The 15,472-nt window shown below is 54.1% G+C and overlaps 1 protein-coding gene and 1 long non-coding RNA gene across 7 annotated transcripts; one reads left to right on the top strand and one right to left on the bottom strand.

Annotated features, from left to right (window-relative positions):
* Positions 1-52: 52 nt before the first annotated feature.
* Maff (MAF bZIP transcription factor F) lies at positions 53-11,110 on the bottom strand. 6 transcript variants are annotated; one of them, XM_040754150.1, is made up of 3 exons: positions 11,070-11,110; positions 2,016-2,082; positions 53-1,676 (listed from the first exon to the last, which is right to left on the bottom strand). In XM_040754150.1, the coding sequence occupies exons 2-3, from the start codon at positions 2,049-2,051 to the stop codon at positions 1,068-1,070; spliced, it is 645 nt and encodes a 214-aa protein (XP_040610084.1). In that variant the 5' UTR covers positions 2,052-2,082; positions 11,070-11,110; the 3' UTR covers positions 53-1,067. The 6 variants fall into 6 exon arrangements, with proteins under 6 accessions (XP_040610084.1, XP_040610083.1, XP_040610081.1 ...); XM_040754149.1 differs by lacking the exon at positions 11,070-11,110 and adding an exon at positions 10,156-10,287; XM_040754147.1 differs by lacking the exon at positions 11,070-11,110 and adding an exon at positions 9,679-9,966.
* Positions 10,674-13,840, top strand: LOC121142939. Its single transcript, XR_005880100.1, has 4 exons — positions 10,674-10,951; positions 11,606-12,211; positions 12,402-12,608; positions 12,752-13,840. It is a non-coding gene; the product is annotated as an uncharacterized LOC121142939 (long non-coding RNA).
* Positions 13,841-15,472: the final 1,632 nt, after the last annotated feature.

Genomic DNA, 15,472 nt, shown 5'->3' on the forward strand with positions numbered 1-15,472 from the left:
TCAGGCCACTCAGTCAGAGCACACACACAACACTCCAGGACACACACTTATCTGTGGAAAAGAACTCGACTTTATTCAGTAAGTCTACAAAATACTCAAGGCAGATAACTGGCTCACTTTAAGTCAGAAAATAAATAACTCTGGGAGCTGGGTAGTTTTTTTTTTTTTAAAAACCTTGCTGTTTTCGCCATCCAGCTTTCCCTAAATATAAGATTAAATGTGATTTATTTGTAGATATAAAATATAAAGTCCAGCCCAGGGCCCACATATTTCCCAGGGAAGAGAAGCTGGGCTCTGGCTGGTTAGAATAACTTAGATTCGTGCAATAAATAAGAGTGGGAGGGTTCAGCTGTATACAGTATCAGGGAGGTGCTGGCCAGACTTCCCAGGGGACCGATAGTCAACCCCCACAACCACCACAGATACTCAGGACCAAAGGAAGCCTTGATTCCAAGGCCCCTTTCCTCCACTCCCCGCGCCAGGACCAGTGTCTGTCTCCACCTACCACAGAGGTCATCTCCAATGCCCCTCCTCTGGCTGGCCGGCTCCTCACCGAGTCCCTTTGTGTCACCTCCTCTCTCCCTCAGCTTCTCTTCCCCCACCACATAGACAAAGGTCTCCCAGGCCGGAGAGGCCCTCCTACAACTCCATTCCCCTCTGCAGTCAATCCATGGCTGGAATGTTAGCAGTGAGAAGGCCCCATGTCAGGCTGCTGTGTGGTCATGGGTCACGTTGCCTTGACAGCTTCCCCATCTGTCAACTGAGCTTCACTGGTCAGCCCAAAGACTCTTAGCTTGGGAAAGCCTGACATTCCCAGGTCCCAAGCAGAGTTGGGAGGTCTCGAGTTCTGCTTCCCAGCAAGGCACCCCCACAAGGTCACACCCAGCCCTAAGTCCTGGGAGGGACGGAAGGGCATGCTGGTGCAATCCAAAGCCTCTCTTGCCAACTCTTCTCCGGACCATCTCTACACCACCTCCTTCCCATCCGAGATGGACTTTCAGCCCAAGGAAACCCAGGACCCCAACGCCCTCCCCTCAATTTAGCAAAGCTGCCCCTCCCCAGGGCCATCAGGTCCCAGTTTGGGGGTCTGCAAGAGTTAAAAAGAGCCCAGGAAAGGAATGTGAAGTCACCACACTGGGTAGCAGTGGCAGAGAAACGGACTTGGAGCAGGAGGCGCTCAGGCACTTTGGTAAGGGAGTCGGGTCAGAGGGGCGGTGCCGGGGGGGGAAAGGGGCGGGTACTAAGAGCAGGGGGGCGGGGTCAGGAGCAGGGGAGGGGCCTGGCGCCGACTTGACGATGGTAATGACGCTGGCGGGCGCCACCAGTGCGGTGGGCCCGCGGGAGGCAGCCACCGAGCGTGCGAAGCCCTGCAGCGCCTCGCACTTGCCGCGCAGCGCGTCGAGCTCCAGGCGCATGGCGGCGTTCTCGCGCGCCAGCTTGTCCACCTCGCGCTCCAGCTCGGACTTCTGCTTCTGCAGCTCCTCCTTCTGGCACACGCGCTTCACACGGCAGCTGGCCGCATAGCCGCGGTTCTTGAGTGTGCGACGCCGCTGCTTCAGCCGTGTCACCTCCTCCGCCGACAGACCGCGCAGGTTTCGGTTCAGCTCGCGCACCGACAACCCCATCAGCGCCTCATCCGACAGGTGCGGCGTGTTCTCGCTCAGCTCACGCTTGACCTGCGAGCCGTGGGGAAACAGAGGCATGCCGCCCGTGCTGGGGATGCCGTCCCACTTCCTAGGGCGCCCCTCCTCCCCGTTTTGGCGGTTACTGGACTTGAGCCAAGACCTTGAAGGTGACCGGAACTAGCATCAGCACATAGGAGGCCACCCAGGGCTCAAACTAACCAAGCGTCAAGTCCTGGACCCAGCTGAGAAACCCAGCCTGGAAAGCCCCTTTCAGTGGGGGAAGCGGTTCAGCCCCTTGCTGCTTGGTCCAGGAAGGAAAGGGGAATTGGGAGGTCCGGTCCGCTGCACTACCAGGAGCAGCAGCAGAGACCTCAGGAGCTAGTACCTCACCTTCAGGGCTTTGCTGGATAAGGGATCCACAGACATTTTTGCAGAAGGTGCCCTTTGGGCTGGAGACCTAGGAGAGAAAGAAGCTGACAGTCATCTTAGTTGTTTTGTTTATGCCTTACTTAGAATAAAATCCAATCTCCATACCCTGGCATTCAAGGCTCCTATCTCAGAATTCGGGCCTACCCAGCTCCCCGCAGTGACTGGTTATCTAGATCTTCCTCTTCAGAGGGGTCCTCTCTGACCACCCACCATCCCAGCTGCTGGGCTGTCCCTCCCTCCCTGTCCTCCACCAAGTGCCAGTCTCACCACGGCCTCAGCACGCCAAGGTGGGTGCCTGCACACACCAAGTCCTCAACAAATGGTTGGACTAAGGAAGTGGCCACTCCTCCCTCTGACCATTCTCCCACGCGGGGCCCGGGCATGCTTGTTTTGGTCTGTTTCAGTTGTATGTGTTAGTTGGGTCCACCAGAGCCATGACAGCTGGGTGGAGGTCAGAGGGTAATTTGCAGGAGTCAGTTTTCCCCGTCCACTTGTGGGCTCTAGGGTATCCATCTAAGATCCTTTAAGCACAGCGCAGTCCCACCATATGACCCAGGCTGGCCCCAAACTCCCTATCGTCTTGCCTCTGCCTCTTGAGTGCCCAAAGTCCATCCTGTAGATACAGGATACAGCACCCCAGTGTCCTCCCCAGCCGCATCTGTCCAAGGTCATGTTTTGGGAAGGTTTCCCAAACTGTCTGGACTCTGCCCACCGGGAACTAACTCCATGGCCCTAGAGGGAATATCAGCCATCCCCTAGCCGAAAGTGAGCCGTGGTCCCCTGAGCCTTCCCCATAGGCCTGGAAGCCTCGCATTCCTCCAACGGCCAGTTCCTGGTTAGCTAGTTTGCCTTGTACCTGGCACTGGGGAGACAGGTGAACTTTAAAAGCTGGTGGGGGAGGCTGGTGTGGCGCACGACTGTGCCCAGCATTTGAGAAGTGGCAGATCAAGAAGGACTTAAGGCCACTGTTGCACATAGCAAGCTTGAGGCCAGCCAGGGTTACATGAGATCCTGTCAAACAACTGCTCTTCGCCATGGAGCCATCTCTCCAACCCTCTCTCTTTCTTTTTGAATTGGGGAATGAACACATGGTGCACAGATATGTATGCAGACAAAATACTCATGCACAGGAAACAAAATGTTAAAAATTTAAAAGGGCACCAGGTGGTAGTTGGTGGTGCACACCTTTAAACCCAGCACTAGGGAGGCAGAGGCAGGAGGATCTCTGTGAGTTCCGGGCAAGTGAGAGGCACAGGGTTTGGATTCCCCAAACCCATGTAAAGATGGGATCCCCGAGGCAAGCTGGCTAGCTAGGCTAACTGAACCGGGAGCTCTGAGTTCGTATACAGCCACAAGTAATCAAAGAGGACACTGGGCGCCAACCTTTGGCCTCCACACCCACACGCACACACATCTGGCCCTGAGTCTTCACACTCACATACGTGTACCATCTTGCTCAGTGTCCGTCCTGTGAGGCAGTCCCCTCTCCAACAGCAGGACCCCTGTTCAGTCCTCTGTGGTTTACCCCTGGGCTTAGAACAGGTCTAGCCGGCCAGAGAAGGTGCTCGTGTGGCAACTGTGGAATTCTTCGCTGTGACTCAGGCTGAGGTGGGGGCAGTCTGGGGCTTCTGAGGAACTCCCACTGGGTTAGGGGCTGGTGGAGCAGCTCAGACAGCAGGAAGGAGTGGGGCAGGAAAGGGAAGTTGGCCACTGAAGACACTGTTGACCGACACAGCTCCTGTGGCACCAAGGCTAGGAGGGTCTTATGGGGGCCTGCAGGTGCACAGGACCCCGGCAACAGGAAACAGACAGGAGGGTCAGAAGTCCAGGGCATCCTGTTAGATCATGGATTCAAAGCCAGCCTGGGCTAAAACAAAACTAAAACTAATAAAGAACCACTAGGTCAGGCGTGACACACACCCTTTAATCCCAGGGCTGGGAAGGCTGAAGAAAGAAGGTCATAATTTTCAGTCCATCCTTGGCTACACACCAAGTTCAAGCAAGACCCTGTCTCTACAAAACAGAAAGCCACCATGCCCCCTCACGATGTAGCTAGGGGCTGCACCTGGGGCTCAGACCAGACTCGGGCAGTTCTAGACTTCCTGTGCTGACTTCGCAGGAGACTCTAGAACCTTTGGTCCTCCTGCCTCAGTCACTGAGTACTGGGATTACAGCTGCGGGCCACCTCATCTGGTTGTAGTGGCGTTTGTTAAATACTACCCTGCCTGAGCCACACACTATGGTGGTGGTGGTGGTGGTGGGGTGGTACCTCCCATGGGTCCCATTGGTCCCTACTAGCCAGAAGACAAGGGTGCAGGCGTCGCGCGGTGCTCTGGGCATGCCTCCCTCCATTCTGCCTCCAGCCTGGAGGAATCTCTCACTTTCTCTCCCACTCCTGCCCTTCCCCCGTCCTGCACCCCCCACACTCTCGGTTCCTGTGCCAGGTTCCTGCCCACTCTCGGTCCCTAGGGTAGGAAGCCCTCCCTGGCCCATAGGACTGCCTGGTACCCTCTGTCCCCCAGCCCTTCTTGCCCTTGGTGGTGTAACCATCCATTTCCTTGTTGTCCCTATACCAGACAGCTGAGTCAGCCCTGCCCAACGTGGGCAGGGAACGGGCAGTGGGGGTGTGGGCGAGTGGAGCTTCTGTCATGGTCACCCAGCTGGCAACTGTCCCAGCCAAGTCCCAAGACCAGCTTAGGGGAACACGGTGAGCGAAACCTGTTAGTTAGCCTCTACATCTTTCTCCTCGCTATCTGCCAGGCAGATGCCACCGGTGCCAGGAGAATTGGAACAAGCATAGGGACCGCACCCATGTGACCTTTGGCCCAGACCAGGTCTTGGGAAGCAGGGAAAGGGGCACTGACTGAGAAGCATGCCCGGAGTTTGAGTACTGTCCATGTTTTCTCCAGGCTGTGCGACCTGGGGAGAGCTTCACAACTCTGGCCTCTACCTTCCCATCTGTAGAATGAAACAGTTTCTTCCACAGTTTTAGCTGAAGCTTGTCGTATAAACTGCGGGGCAGAGGTGGTCTGGCATCTTAGTAAAACTGCTGAGCCTGACCAGGTGTCAGGGTTGCGGTCAGCTCTGGGGGCTTGCTCTGAGTCAGCACAGCAAGCCAGGGTCACCACAGAGCAGCACGTAGGAAAGGCCCTAGAGACCACCCCAAGAGGAAGTAGTGACCCAGAGAGGCACATCACTTGCTAAAAGCCACACAGCAGCCTGTCTGCAATCCAGGCAGAATTCTCAGAGGTTTTTTTCCCCTTCATTTTTTGAGACAGGTTTTCTCTGCAGCTTTAGAGCCTGTCCTGGAACTTGCTCTGTAGACCAGGCTGGCCTCGAACTCACAGAGATCCACCTGCCTCTGCCTCCCAAGTGCTGGGATTAAAGGTGTGTGCCACCACCGCCAGGCTCAGGACTGACTCTTAATCCCTCCCATCATCTTCATAGTCTTCCTGATAACAATGTCAGATAATACCCAAAGAAGGTGACAGAGGGGTCACAGCCACACAGGGCAGAGCCCAGGACTGAAGCCACACCTAGCCAGACACTTCCTCACAGTATGCCCTCAGTACAGCTCCTTCTATGAGCCCTGTTTCCTCATCTGGGGAGAGGAAGCCACTTCACCTAGGGTGTGTGCCTGGACCTGGTTTAGGTCAGCTAGGGATGGAACACACACATGACCCCAAACAGCCGGGCCTTCTAGCCAGCCGTGTGCAGGACTGCTGGGGGCACTTGCTTAGTCAAGGGGCCTGGTGGAAGAAGGGGCCTCTCCCTGCATAGGTTAACTAGGGCCTGCCTGGTGCTGGGTGCTGCGCCTGGTCCAGAGCCTCGGCAGCACAGCCTGACCCTAAGGAGTCAGGTGTCTTTTCTGGTCTCCTTGCATCTTAGACGAAGTCAAGGTTGGACCTGGAGGGCTGGGCACTGCCCACTCTAAGCAGGCAAGTCTTTCCAGTAAGATGACAGCAGCTCCCGAAGCTTCCAAAACCTCAGGTGGCACACGCCTTTAGTCCCAGCACTCGGGAGGCAGAGGCAGGCGGATCTCTGAGTTTGATGCCAGCCTGGTCTACAGAGTGAGTTCCAGCACAGTCAGGGCTACACAGAGAAACCCTGCTTCAGAAAACAAAACCCTCAGTTTTCCACTGAACCTTCACATGACCTCAGAATCCTCAACATAGCCAGGCCCCCAAGAGGTGGGGCTGCAGCCATGTTCTACCCTAGGAACGAATGAAAGCATGATTGCTCTACCCAAGGAAGGCTGGCACCTGCCCATCCCACCAACCCCCATTGTAGCCTCAGGTCCCTCCGTGGCATCCTCAAACTCCAATGGAGGCCCACATTTGCCCAGGAATGTCCCGGCTCAGCAGTCACAGTCACAGAGGGAATGTCCCAGCACGAGAAGGGGGAAGTTTTTCCGTCACCTTTGACTTTCGGCTTCTAGCCGCAGGCCCCAGCTTGCAGGACACAAGGCCAGGAGGCTCCACTGCCACCAGTCTGCCCGATCCAGGGACCCCACCCTCCAGGCTTTTCTTCTTCCTGGGGAAGCCAGTAGGGCCAACTCCAGGTCTGAGGTTCCTAGTATTCTTTGGAGACCCAGGAGTGAGCTCATTCTCGGGTCATGATGGCTGAGCAGCCCGGGGCCATGGCCTTCCTGTCCCTGTCCCGGGCCCCTCAGCTGTACACCCGAGACATCCTGCAGACGGCCCACCCACTGGCATGGGCTCCTCTCCGGCTGCTGAGCCACACTGCTTACTTGGTGAGGACAGAGGGAAAAAATGTGTTTGCCTGGGTCTTGGCAGTGAGCACGGGCCGCCTCCTCCCTGCTGGAGGGCGCAAGACTGGGAGAACTGAGCAGTGCAGGGACGCATCCTGGGGTTCCAGCCCCGCTCTGCCACCCACAGTCTCACTGTGTGACCTCAAGCTGTCACTCCCTTTCTCTGGCCCAGACTCCCCTGATGCTAAGGCACCAACCACCCAGCGATGACAATGGCCGACTTTTAGTCTGTCAGATTCTGGCCCAGTGGAAAGCTCCCAACGCCTCCCGCAGGGTGGAGGCACCGCACGAAAGGAAAGGAAACCAGGGAAGGCTTCCTGGAGGCAGAAGCATGAGAGTACAAGCAGCCAGGCTGTGAGCACTGACCTCCCTTCTCCTCCACCTGCACAGCTAGGGGCCACTTCCTCTTCCAGCCAAACCAAGACCACAGTGGCCTCACCACTGCCTTACCCCCTCCTCTGCCTCTACCTCCACCTCCAATAGCGTCAAAGGGGTCACTGGAGACACATACCTACAAACTTGACCATGTTTGGCATGTTTCGAGACCTTGTGCTAGTCAGGTGTGGTCACCTACACCTCAAGAGGCAGAAATCAGAAGGCCAGAAGTTCAAAGCCGGCTCAGGCTACATAAGACCCTGTATCACAAAACAAACATAGTGCCAGAGAGATGGCGCTGTGGCTAAGAGCACCTGCTGCTCCTGCAGAGGACCCGGGTTCTGGCCTCAGTACCAAGTCAAGTGGATCATGTCCACCAGCAACTGCAGTTCCAGGGGTCTGACACCCTCTGGCCTCCACAGCCATCTGCACACATGTGGTACACATAAACCCACTAAGGCACACACACCTATGTAAATAGAAATGAACTTTAAACGAATCTTTGGAAAAAAATCAAAACCACAGGGTCCATGCTATCAGCTGCCCCGTCCACAGAGGAGCCTCCATGATAACATGTTCCCTTCCTCTCCCAGCATTCTTTTTGCTAATAAGCAACAAATGAGCAGTTTAGATTTCCTGATGACTACTGGCCAAAAGGAACGCAGGCTCTGTGTGTGAAGGAGGAAGCTACCTGCGCCCTACAGGACCTGCTCATTTTGGGGGACATTCCTTCAAGACTCCTACAGCTCACAATCTTGCTATCTGCTTCCCTGGACTCACTGCCCATTTCCTCAACTATCCACATATCCAAGAAGCACCTGCTGTGTGCCAAGCCCTGTGCTGAGTCCCGAATGACCGCACCATCAGACTCTACTCCCTAGCCTCCTCCACAGGGAAACCTTCCATGATTGCCCTGGCTAAGTAGGAGCCCTGTTACTACTGAGGCCGAAGTAACTTCTCCTTCGTGGCCCCTATCTCAGCTGCTGATTTGTACTCAGCTTTTGGGCTCTTTTTCTCTGTCTCCCAGGATGCAGTCCCCGGATCTGTCTGTTCACTGCACCCCTAAGCATCTAGCCCAGCCTCTGTGCGAGCTCAGGGTCAGCTAAGCTTCCCAGCGCAGTGAGATGGGAGCCAGCGGCCCCACACTAGCGCGGCCATGGGTGAGCTGCCCTCACCAGGCCTTCCTGTTGCAGTGAGGGTATGCCCATTTACACTGTGACCCAAAGTGGGTCCTCCCTTACAAGATCGATAAGCCGGACAGGACAGACCGCTCAGTGCTTAAGAGCACTTGTCACCCTTGCGGAGGAGGACACAGGTTCCCAGCGCCCACATGACGGCTCACAACCATCCATAACTACAATTCTGAGGGACCCAAGACCCTCTTCTGACCTCTGCTGGCACCAGACACTCATTTTAAAAAAGTGCATTATCTAGGGGTCCTGGGCTCTAGTGGACCCCTGGGGATCAAGGAAAAACAGACTCTTTCCATGCTAAGTTCCCATCTGGCAGTGAGCCAGTTAGCCCCTTTTCCCTCACCACTGACCCTCCAGCCCTACCGGGAGTGTTTCTTGAACAGTTTCAAGGATGGACCCACCTAAATCCTGGGGTCCTGGCTGCAGCCCCCCAACTCTACACACACCTCCATCTTCAGGCCTTGGTTCCCCTGATAAACAGGCTGTGCACGGCAGCCTATGGCGCTCTCCTGCCATCCCGCCACAGACGGGGGCGGGACATTGCAGTCCTCAGTGGTAGCAGAACTCACTGGGCTCAAAGTTAAAGTATCACTGACTCTGCCCCATAACAAGCTCAGCTGCCACTTCCTTGGATTCCAGAACGCTCAAGCAGCGGGGCCAGAGGGAAAGTTCGAGCATGACCATGGTTGCTGGCCTAACCAAGTGTTTTCTGACAGTGCTCCCCTTCCACATTAACCCTTCCCGAAGGAGGACCAGGGATTATACTGCCTGCTGATCTTGCTGGTTCAGGGTGGACTCTAGATGGGCCAGTCTTTCATTAGCCCTGGGGTCCAGTCTAACGAGTCCCATCAGAGAACTGAAACTTCCAGAAGTGTGACTATCAACCTCACTCCATCCTTCAGGACCCAGCAGGTGCAGCCTCAGACATCCGGACTAGCCACTGTAGCCCGGGAGCCTTGCCTTCCCCAATCTTTGCCAAGGCCTCTCTGGCCTTCTCTATTTCTCCTTAGAGGAATGGACAGTCCAGAGAGGAACAGTCCATACTGAGCCAGAAAACCCGGGGCTAAGAAGGACTTCCACGCCCTTCGTTACCAGGTAGCCAGGAGAAGACTGGCTCGCTCACTTCTGCTCTACCTCGCGCTGGGCGAGGAACAAACACTGATGTCATATGGCTCCAGCCAGGGGAAACTCCGGAGACAACTGGGGCCGGGCAGTACCGGCTGGTGGGAAGGGGGAGGACAGCGGAGGGTGGAGAGGAGGGAGAGTTAAAAAAAAAATTCCAGACCTGGTGTAACCATCGACTGGGCCACTTCCTTCACTCGGGTCCTTATTCCGCATTTGCGCCAGTGGACACCGGTGCGCACTCAGCCCGTAGGTACAACCCGGTTAGTGTCAGTCTCCAGGGAGCGCGTGCGGCCAAAGGCAAACCCACGCACCCCGAGGTACCCCGTGCGCACTCAGCCCGTAGGACCCAGGAGAACACACGCGCACGCCCGCCGCCGGGAGACGTAAACAAACCGCGCACACAAGGTGCTGGGCGAGGCTCCAGGGACTGTTCTCACCGAGTCACGTACGTGCACGCCCCGCCTCCGCCCCCGCCCCCGCCCCCGCCCCGGCTTCCTGCGGGGCCCGCGCGCCGCCTCCCAGCCAGCCCCTCCGGGGCCCCTCGGTGGGCAGACGCTCCGGGGCGCCGACAGCGCGGCCCAGGCACGATCCGGAGCGCTCGCCCCTCGCGCGGTCCCGGTCCCTGACGCGTCCTCACCGCTCTCCGCCGGGCCCGGCTCTCCGCGCGCGCTTAGTCGCAGCTGTCCCCGCAGCTGTCGCGGTGGCGGTCCCAGGCCGCTCTCGAGCCCCACTCCTCCCCGATTGGGACCGCAGTTCACTGGGAACCCGGCTCCGCGCAGCGCCGCTCGGAGTTTTGTTATGGGGCGGGCGGCGCAGGGGGCCGGAGCCGCGCGCAGTTGTAAGGCGAGCTTCCCGGAATTACTCACGCACAGGATTCCTTTCATTCATAAAAACCCAGTCATGCACTGACGTCATCGCCCCGGCCGCCGGCCGGTCCCGGAGCTGCCGCCGAGAGCTAAGGCCATGCCCACAGCCGAAGTGAGGCCCCGCCCCAGGCAGGCCCCGCTCTGGGGGCCCCCGGCCAGAGCTTCCTGGGTTCTCAGTAGCCTTCCCCGCTCCAGACTTCGTCCTCTCTGGAGGCATTCACGTGACACCTCTCGAGCATGACAGGGGAGATGTCGCTTCACTTTACAGTTCTCTGTCTGGACTCTGGCTTCGATCTACACCCTTTGCCTGGATGATCTCATCCCGTCTCCTGGTTTTCAATGCCATTTCTGTACCTATGGGCCCTCGGTTTGTATACCCCACTCCGGGTCTTCAACTGTGCCTCCGCTCGCCCCAGTGGTTGCTGCCTCCACCGTGTGGGTAAAGGTGCCTGTCACTAACTCTGACAACTGGAGTTTGATCCCCACAATTTACACACGGAAGGAGACAAGCAGCTCCTGAAGGCTGTCTCTGCACTCGAACACAGACACACAACAAACGAATTTAAGGTATATATAAAAACTATAAATAAGAATTTTTTAAAATTTGACCTCTGAACTAATGTTCTCAAATTCTAGAAAGTACGCAATCGTGAGCTGTCTCTCCTGTTCACCCCCACTTTCCTACCTTTTAAAGAGCTGAGGCCATGCCTGGCAAATAGCAGTGAAGGGATCCAGTAGCCCCGTAGGTCACGTGGGAACTCCATGTGGCTACAGCCTTTGGCCTCATCCCCAGCTTAAGAGCACAGAGGAGTAAGGAAGGCTTCATCACCCACACCCTGATGCCATAGAGGTCGATCTCTTTGGTAGTCGTGCAATGTTGCATTTAAAAGTGGGGTTGGCGTTAGCCTTCTCACACTGTCTTTCCAGTGTCAGAGACCCAAGATGACTCAAAAAAAAAAAAAAAAAAAAGGGTACCCGCAAGGCGAAGGCAAATGATAAGGAATAGGTCTTGGACCTCAGCTCAGGTGGCTGGAGGAGAGAATTACTTGGTATCTCTCACACCATTGCATCTTTCAGTGAGACCTTTGTCAGTGTCCACTGATCGTCTAGTAAGGAAACCTTTGCCGAGAGGGACTGGCCGAGGGGGTGGGGGTGGAGGGGTGGGGATGTGAAAGCTGACCAAGAGGAGGTCCTCCCCAGATGCTGTCATGTCTGCTTCAGGGACTGGGCACCGCTATTCTGTCTGCCTAACTGTGGACCACGGGAGGAAACAAGACTACATCTCCTGGACCCAGGACCTGTCAATCGCTCACTTGGGATGAAGGATCAGGCCGATTGAGGATGTGACCTCCATCCCCTCTGACAGCCCTCGAAGGAAGGAAGGTCGCTGTGGTCACTGTCTGTGGACAGGACTTCTCAGGTTGCTTTCTGTTAATAAATTGCCTTCCTGTAAGCTAAAAAAAAAAAAAGTGGGGCGGCTCTCAGGCTTGAGGCAGCTCTGACTAGCTAAATCTGGGACAACTTGGGCGTTTAAATAGAGCAATAATGGATCGTAACCTATTAAGTAAGAATTGTTGAGTTTGCCTTGATAGAAATGAATGGGAAAAAAAGTGGGGAAATCCCTCAAGTGGAGAGAACTATGGCATTAGAGTAGCCATCAAGCCACCACATCGTAAAAACACACTGCAACAATGATCATCATCAGGGATTTGTGTTTGACAAGAGGCAAGATATTCTCATGGTTTGGAGCCAGCAAGATGGCTCAGCAGATAAAGACACTTGCCACCCAAGGACACAAGCCTGACGGATTAGTCCCACAGAGTCCATGTGAGTACTGACCTCACAGAGTTGTCTTCTGACCTGACCCCTCTCTCCCTCCCTTCCTCCCTCCACCCCTCCCTCTGTCCCTCCCTCTGTCCCTCCCTCTGTCCCTCCCTCCCTCTCTCTCTCTTTCTCACACACATACAGAGGATGATGATGATGAATAACGTTTGAAAATAAAAACAATGTATTTCAGGCTGGAGACTGCTCACCAGTTAAGGCCTGCTCTTGCAGAAGACCTGAGCCAGGCTCCGATCACCCACACCAGCTGGGTGTGGTGCAGCTTGTAACTGCAGCCTCAGGGGTATCTGAAACCTCTGGCTTCTGCCTCCAGCTGGCACCTGTACTCACATGGACACCCAAAAAAAAAAAATCCTTAAAAAGAGATTCCCACAGCTTCAAGGTAACTTTCTGCAAGACAAGTGTTAACTATTATTTTATGTTTTTATTTTAGTTATTGCTATTGTGTGTGTATGGTGGGGGGGTGTAGGTCAGAAGGCTAACTTGTTTTGTTTTGTTTTTTGTTTTTTGTTTTTTGTTTTCTAGACAGGAACTTGCTCTGTAGACCAGGCTGGCTTCAAACCACAGAGGGATTAAAGGCACGCACCACCCTGGTTAGAAGGCCAACTTTCAGACGTCAGTTCTCTCTTTTTGCTGTGGGATCCAGGGATCAAACTTTGGTCATCAGGCTTGCACTGCAAGCACTTTTATCTGTTGAGCTTTCTCGCTGGCCTGAAATAGTTAATTATTAGCGATGGAAGGAAACACTAACTCTACAATGGAGGAACTTGGCAGACCCAACCTTCACCAGTGATCCAACTTTCTAAACCAGCAGTGGGACAAACAGATGGATTTGAGAGCATGATAGCTCGTAGCAGACAATACCATATTCTCACAGTATAACATTGTCATAGCATATCTTACAGGATAGCATTGTCATAGCATATTCTCACAGTATAGCACTGTTATAGCATATTCTCATAGTATAGCACTGTCATAGCATAGTCTCATAGTATAACATTGTCATAGCATATTCTCACAGGATAGCATTGTCATAGCATATTCTCACAGAATAGCATTGTCATAGCATACTCGCATAGAATAGCATTGCCAACCTCCGTGTTCTGGTAGTTCTGTGAGCTGTAGGAAAGTGTTCTTGATTTTAGTAAATACTCATGAAGTATTAGGTAAAGGGACCTCATGCCTTTGGTATACTCTGAAGGCATGGAGATACAAATATGTGAATAGTCTGGGCTACATAGTTATGTCAACTTGACACACGCTAGAGTCAGTTGGAAAGAGGGAAACTGGATAAGAAAGTGTCTTCACCAGTTGCCCTGTGGAGAGCCTGTAGTGCATTTTCTCTACTGATGTGGTGGGGTGGAAAGCATCTCACTGTGGGCAGTGTCAACCCTGGGCTGGTGGTCCTAGAAATCAGGCTGAGCAGGCCCTAAGGAGCAAGCCAGTAAGTGGTGCTTCTCCATGGCCTCTGCATCAGCTCCTGCCTCCAAGCTCCTGCGCTGACTGACTTCCCTGGATTATGAACTACAAACTGTAAAATGAGATACACCCTCCCTTCCCCGAGTCGCTTTTGATCATGGTGTTTATCACAGCAGTAAAAACCCTAAGACATCATGTTGTGGGCGAAATTGTGTCATCAAATTGTGGATATTGAGCCGGGAGTTGGTGGCGCACGCCTTTAATCCCAGCACTCGGGAGGCAGAGGCAGGTGGATCTCTGTGAGTTCGAGACCAGCCTGGACTACCAAGCGAGTTCCAGGACAGCCTCCAAAGCCACAGAGAAACCCTGTCTCGAAAAACCAAAAAAAAAAAAAAAAAGTGGATATTGAAGGATACCTAACACACACCTCAGATCATACCTATACTTGGAAGTAAGACCGTATGTTTTGAGATATTCATCTTATTGTGCATGAATATTTGCTTGCATATGTTTATCTGCACCACATGTATGCAGGGCCCTTAGACACCAGGCAGGACATCAGATTCCCTGTAACTGGAGTTACAGATGGTAGTGAGCCACCCTGTGGGTGTTGTGTCCTCTGAATATAAGAATATCAGCAAGGTTTAAAGAAGTGTGAGTCGAGGTAAGGTCTTTAGGGTAGACTAATTTCATCTGATTCTGGTCCTTAGAAGAGGCGGGAGTGTTGACACACAGGGAGAGCCGGGGGGTGCTCACACAGAGCAAGATCTGGGGAGATGAGGCCTCTGGAGAAATCCACCCTGTTGTAGCTTTGTCCTCAACGTCCAGTGAGAAAATGAGTTCCAGCTCTGAGGCCACCTAGGCCACGACCATTTGTCATGGCAATCCTGTCAAAAAATAGAAGGGAATGTAATACAACAAAATCTGCTCAAATATTAACATTTGGGGGACTCTTATTGATAATCATAAGGAAATTAAGCTTGTAATTTTTCTTTAAACTCGAATTATATCATAATGAGAATACTTAGAGACAATTAAGATAGGTATAGAGTGGGGTTCTGGGCTGCCCCCCCTCTCAGCTGGCCTCCTCTGCCGTGTGTGCTGGCGTGGTAACAGTGCCTACTCTGCAGGCTGGGAAAGTTTCATGCACTCACCTACAAGCCTTTACACCATGCTTATTATGTAACAGAGAATCAATAATATTGGGTGAGACACAGATGAGGCCTCCAATGTCTCCTAGGGCACTCCCTCTGGGAAACCTACTTATCCCACGGTGAATGACTTTAGTCACACCGAGTTGGGTGTGATCTCACCCTGCCAGGACACCTCACCCTGCAGGGAGGTACCTTGTTGCCAGTTTCTAGAGAGTCACCCTCCGCTTGCACTGCCCTGCAGAATTGTTGCTGGCCCAATTGGTTCCCCATTCACCTTCCAGACTATAGGGGATGGGTGCCCAGAGACTCCGGCTCATGGCAGAGGAAGTGGCTCGGGGACAGGGTTGCAGCTTGGATTGCGCTTCTAGCTGACCTCAGTTGGGGTCAGGGGATGCTCTTCATTCTTCCAGGCCTCATTTGCTCCTGCAGGTTGAGAACGTGGTACTAGGTCTCTGGTTTGATCTCCAGTCCCCGTGAGCTGATGTCATTTGGCCCTCCTGGTCCCCTTCAGCACTGGGCCAGCAGCACATTTCCATGGGTCCCTTTGCCAAGTGGAAGTTATGCTAAAAGGGGTTCCTTTGGCGCCTTCGGCCGCCTGGTATTGCTCAAAATGCTCTCACCACCCTCCAGTCTTGCCCTAGTTTCTTCCTGCTGGTAATTAATGACAACTTCT

The sequence above is a fragment of the Mesocricetus auratus genome, unplaced genomic scaffold, assembly GCF_017639785.1.
Source record: "Mesocricetus auratus isolate SY011 unplaced genomic scaffold, BCM_Maur_2.0 Super-Scaffold_100010, whole genome shotgun sequence".
NCBI lineage: Eukaryota > Metazoa > Chordata > Mammalia > Rodentia > Cricetidae > Mesocricetus > Mesocricetus auratus.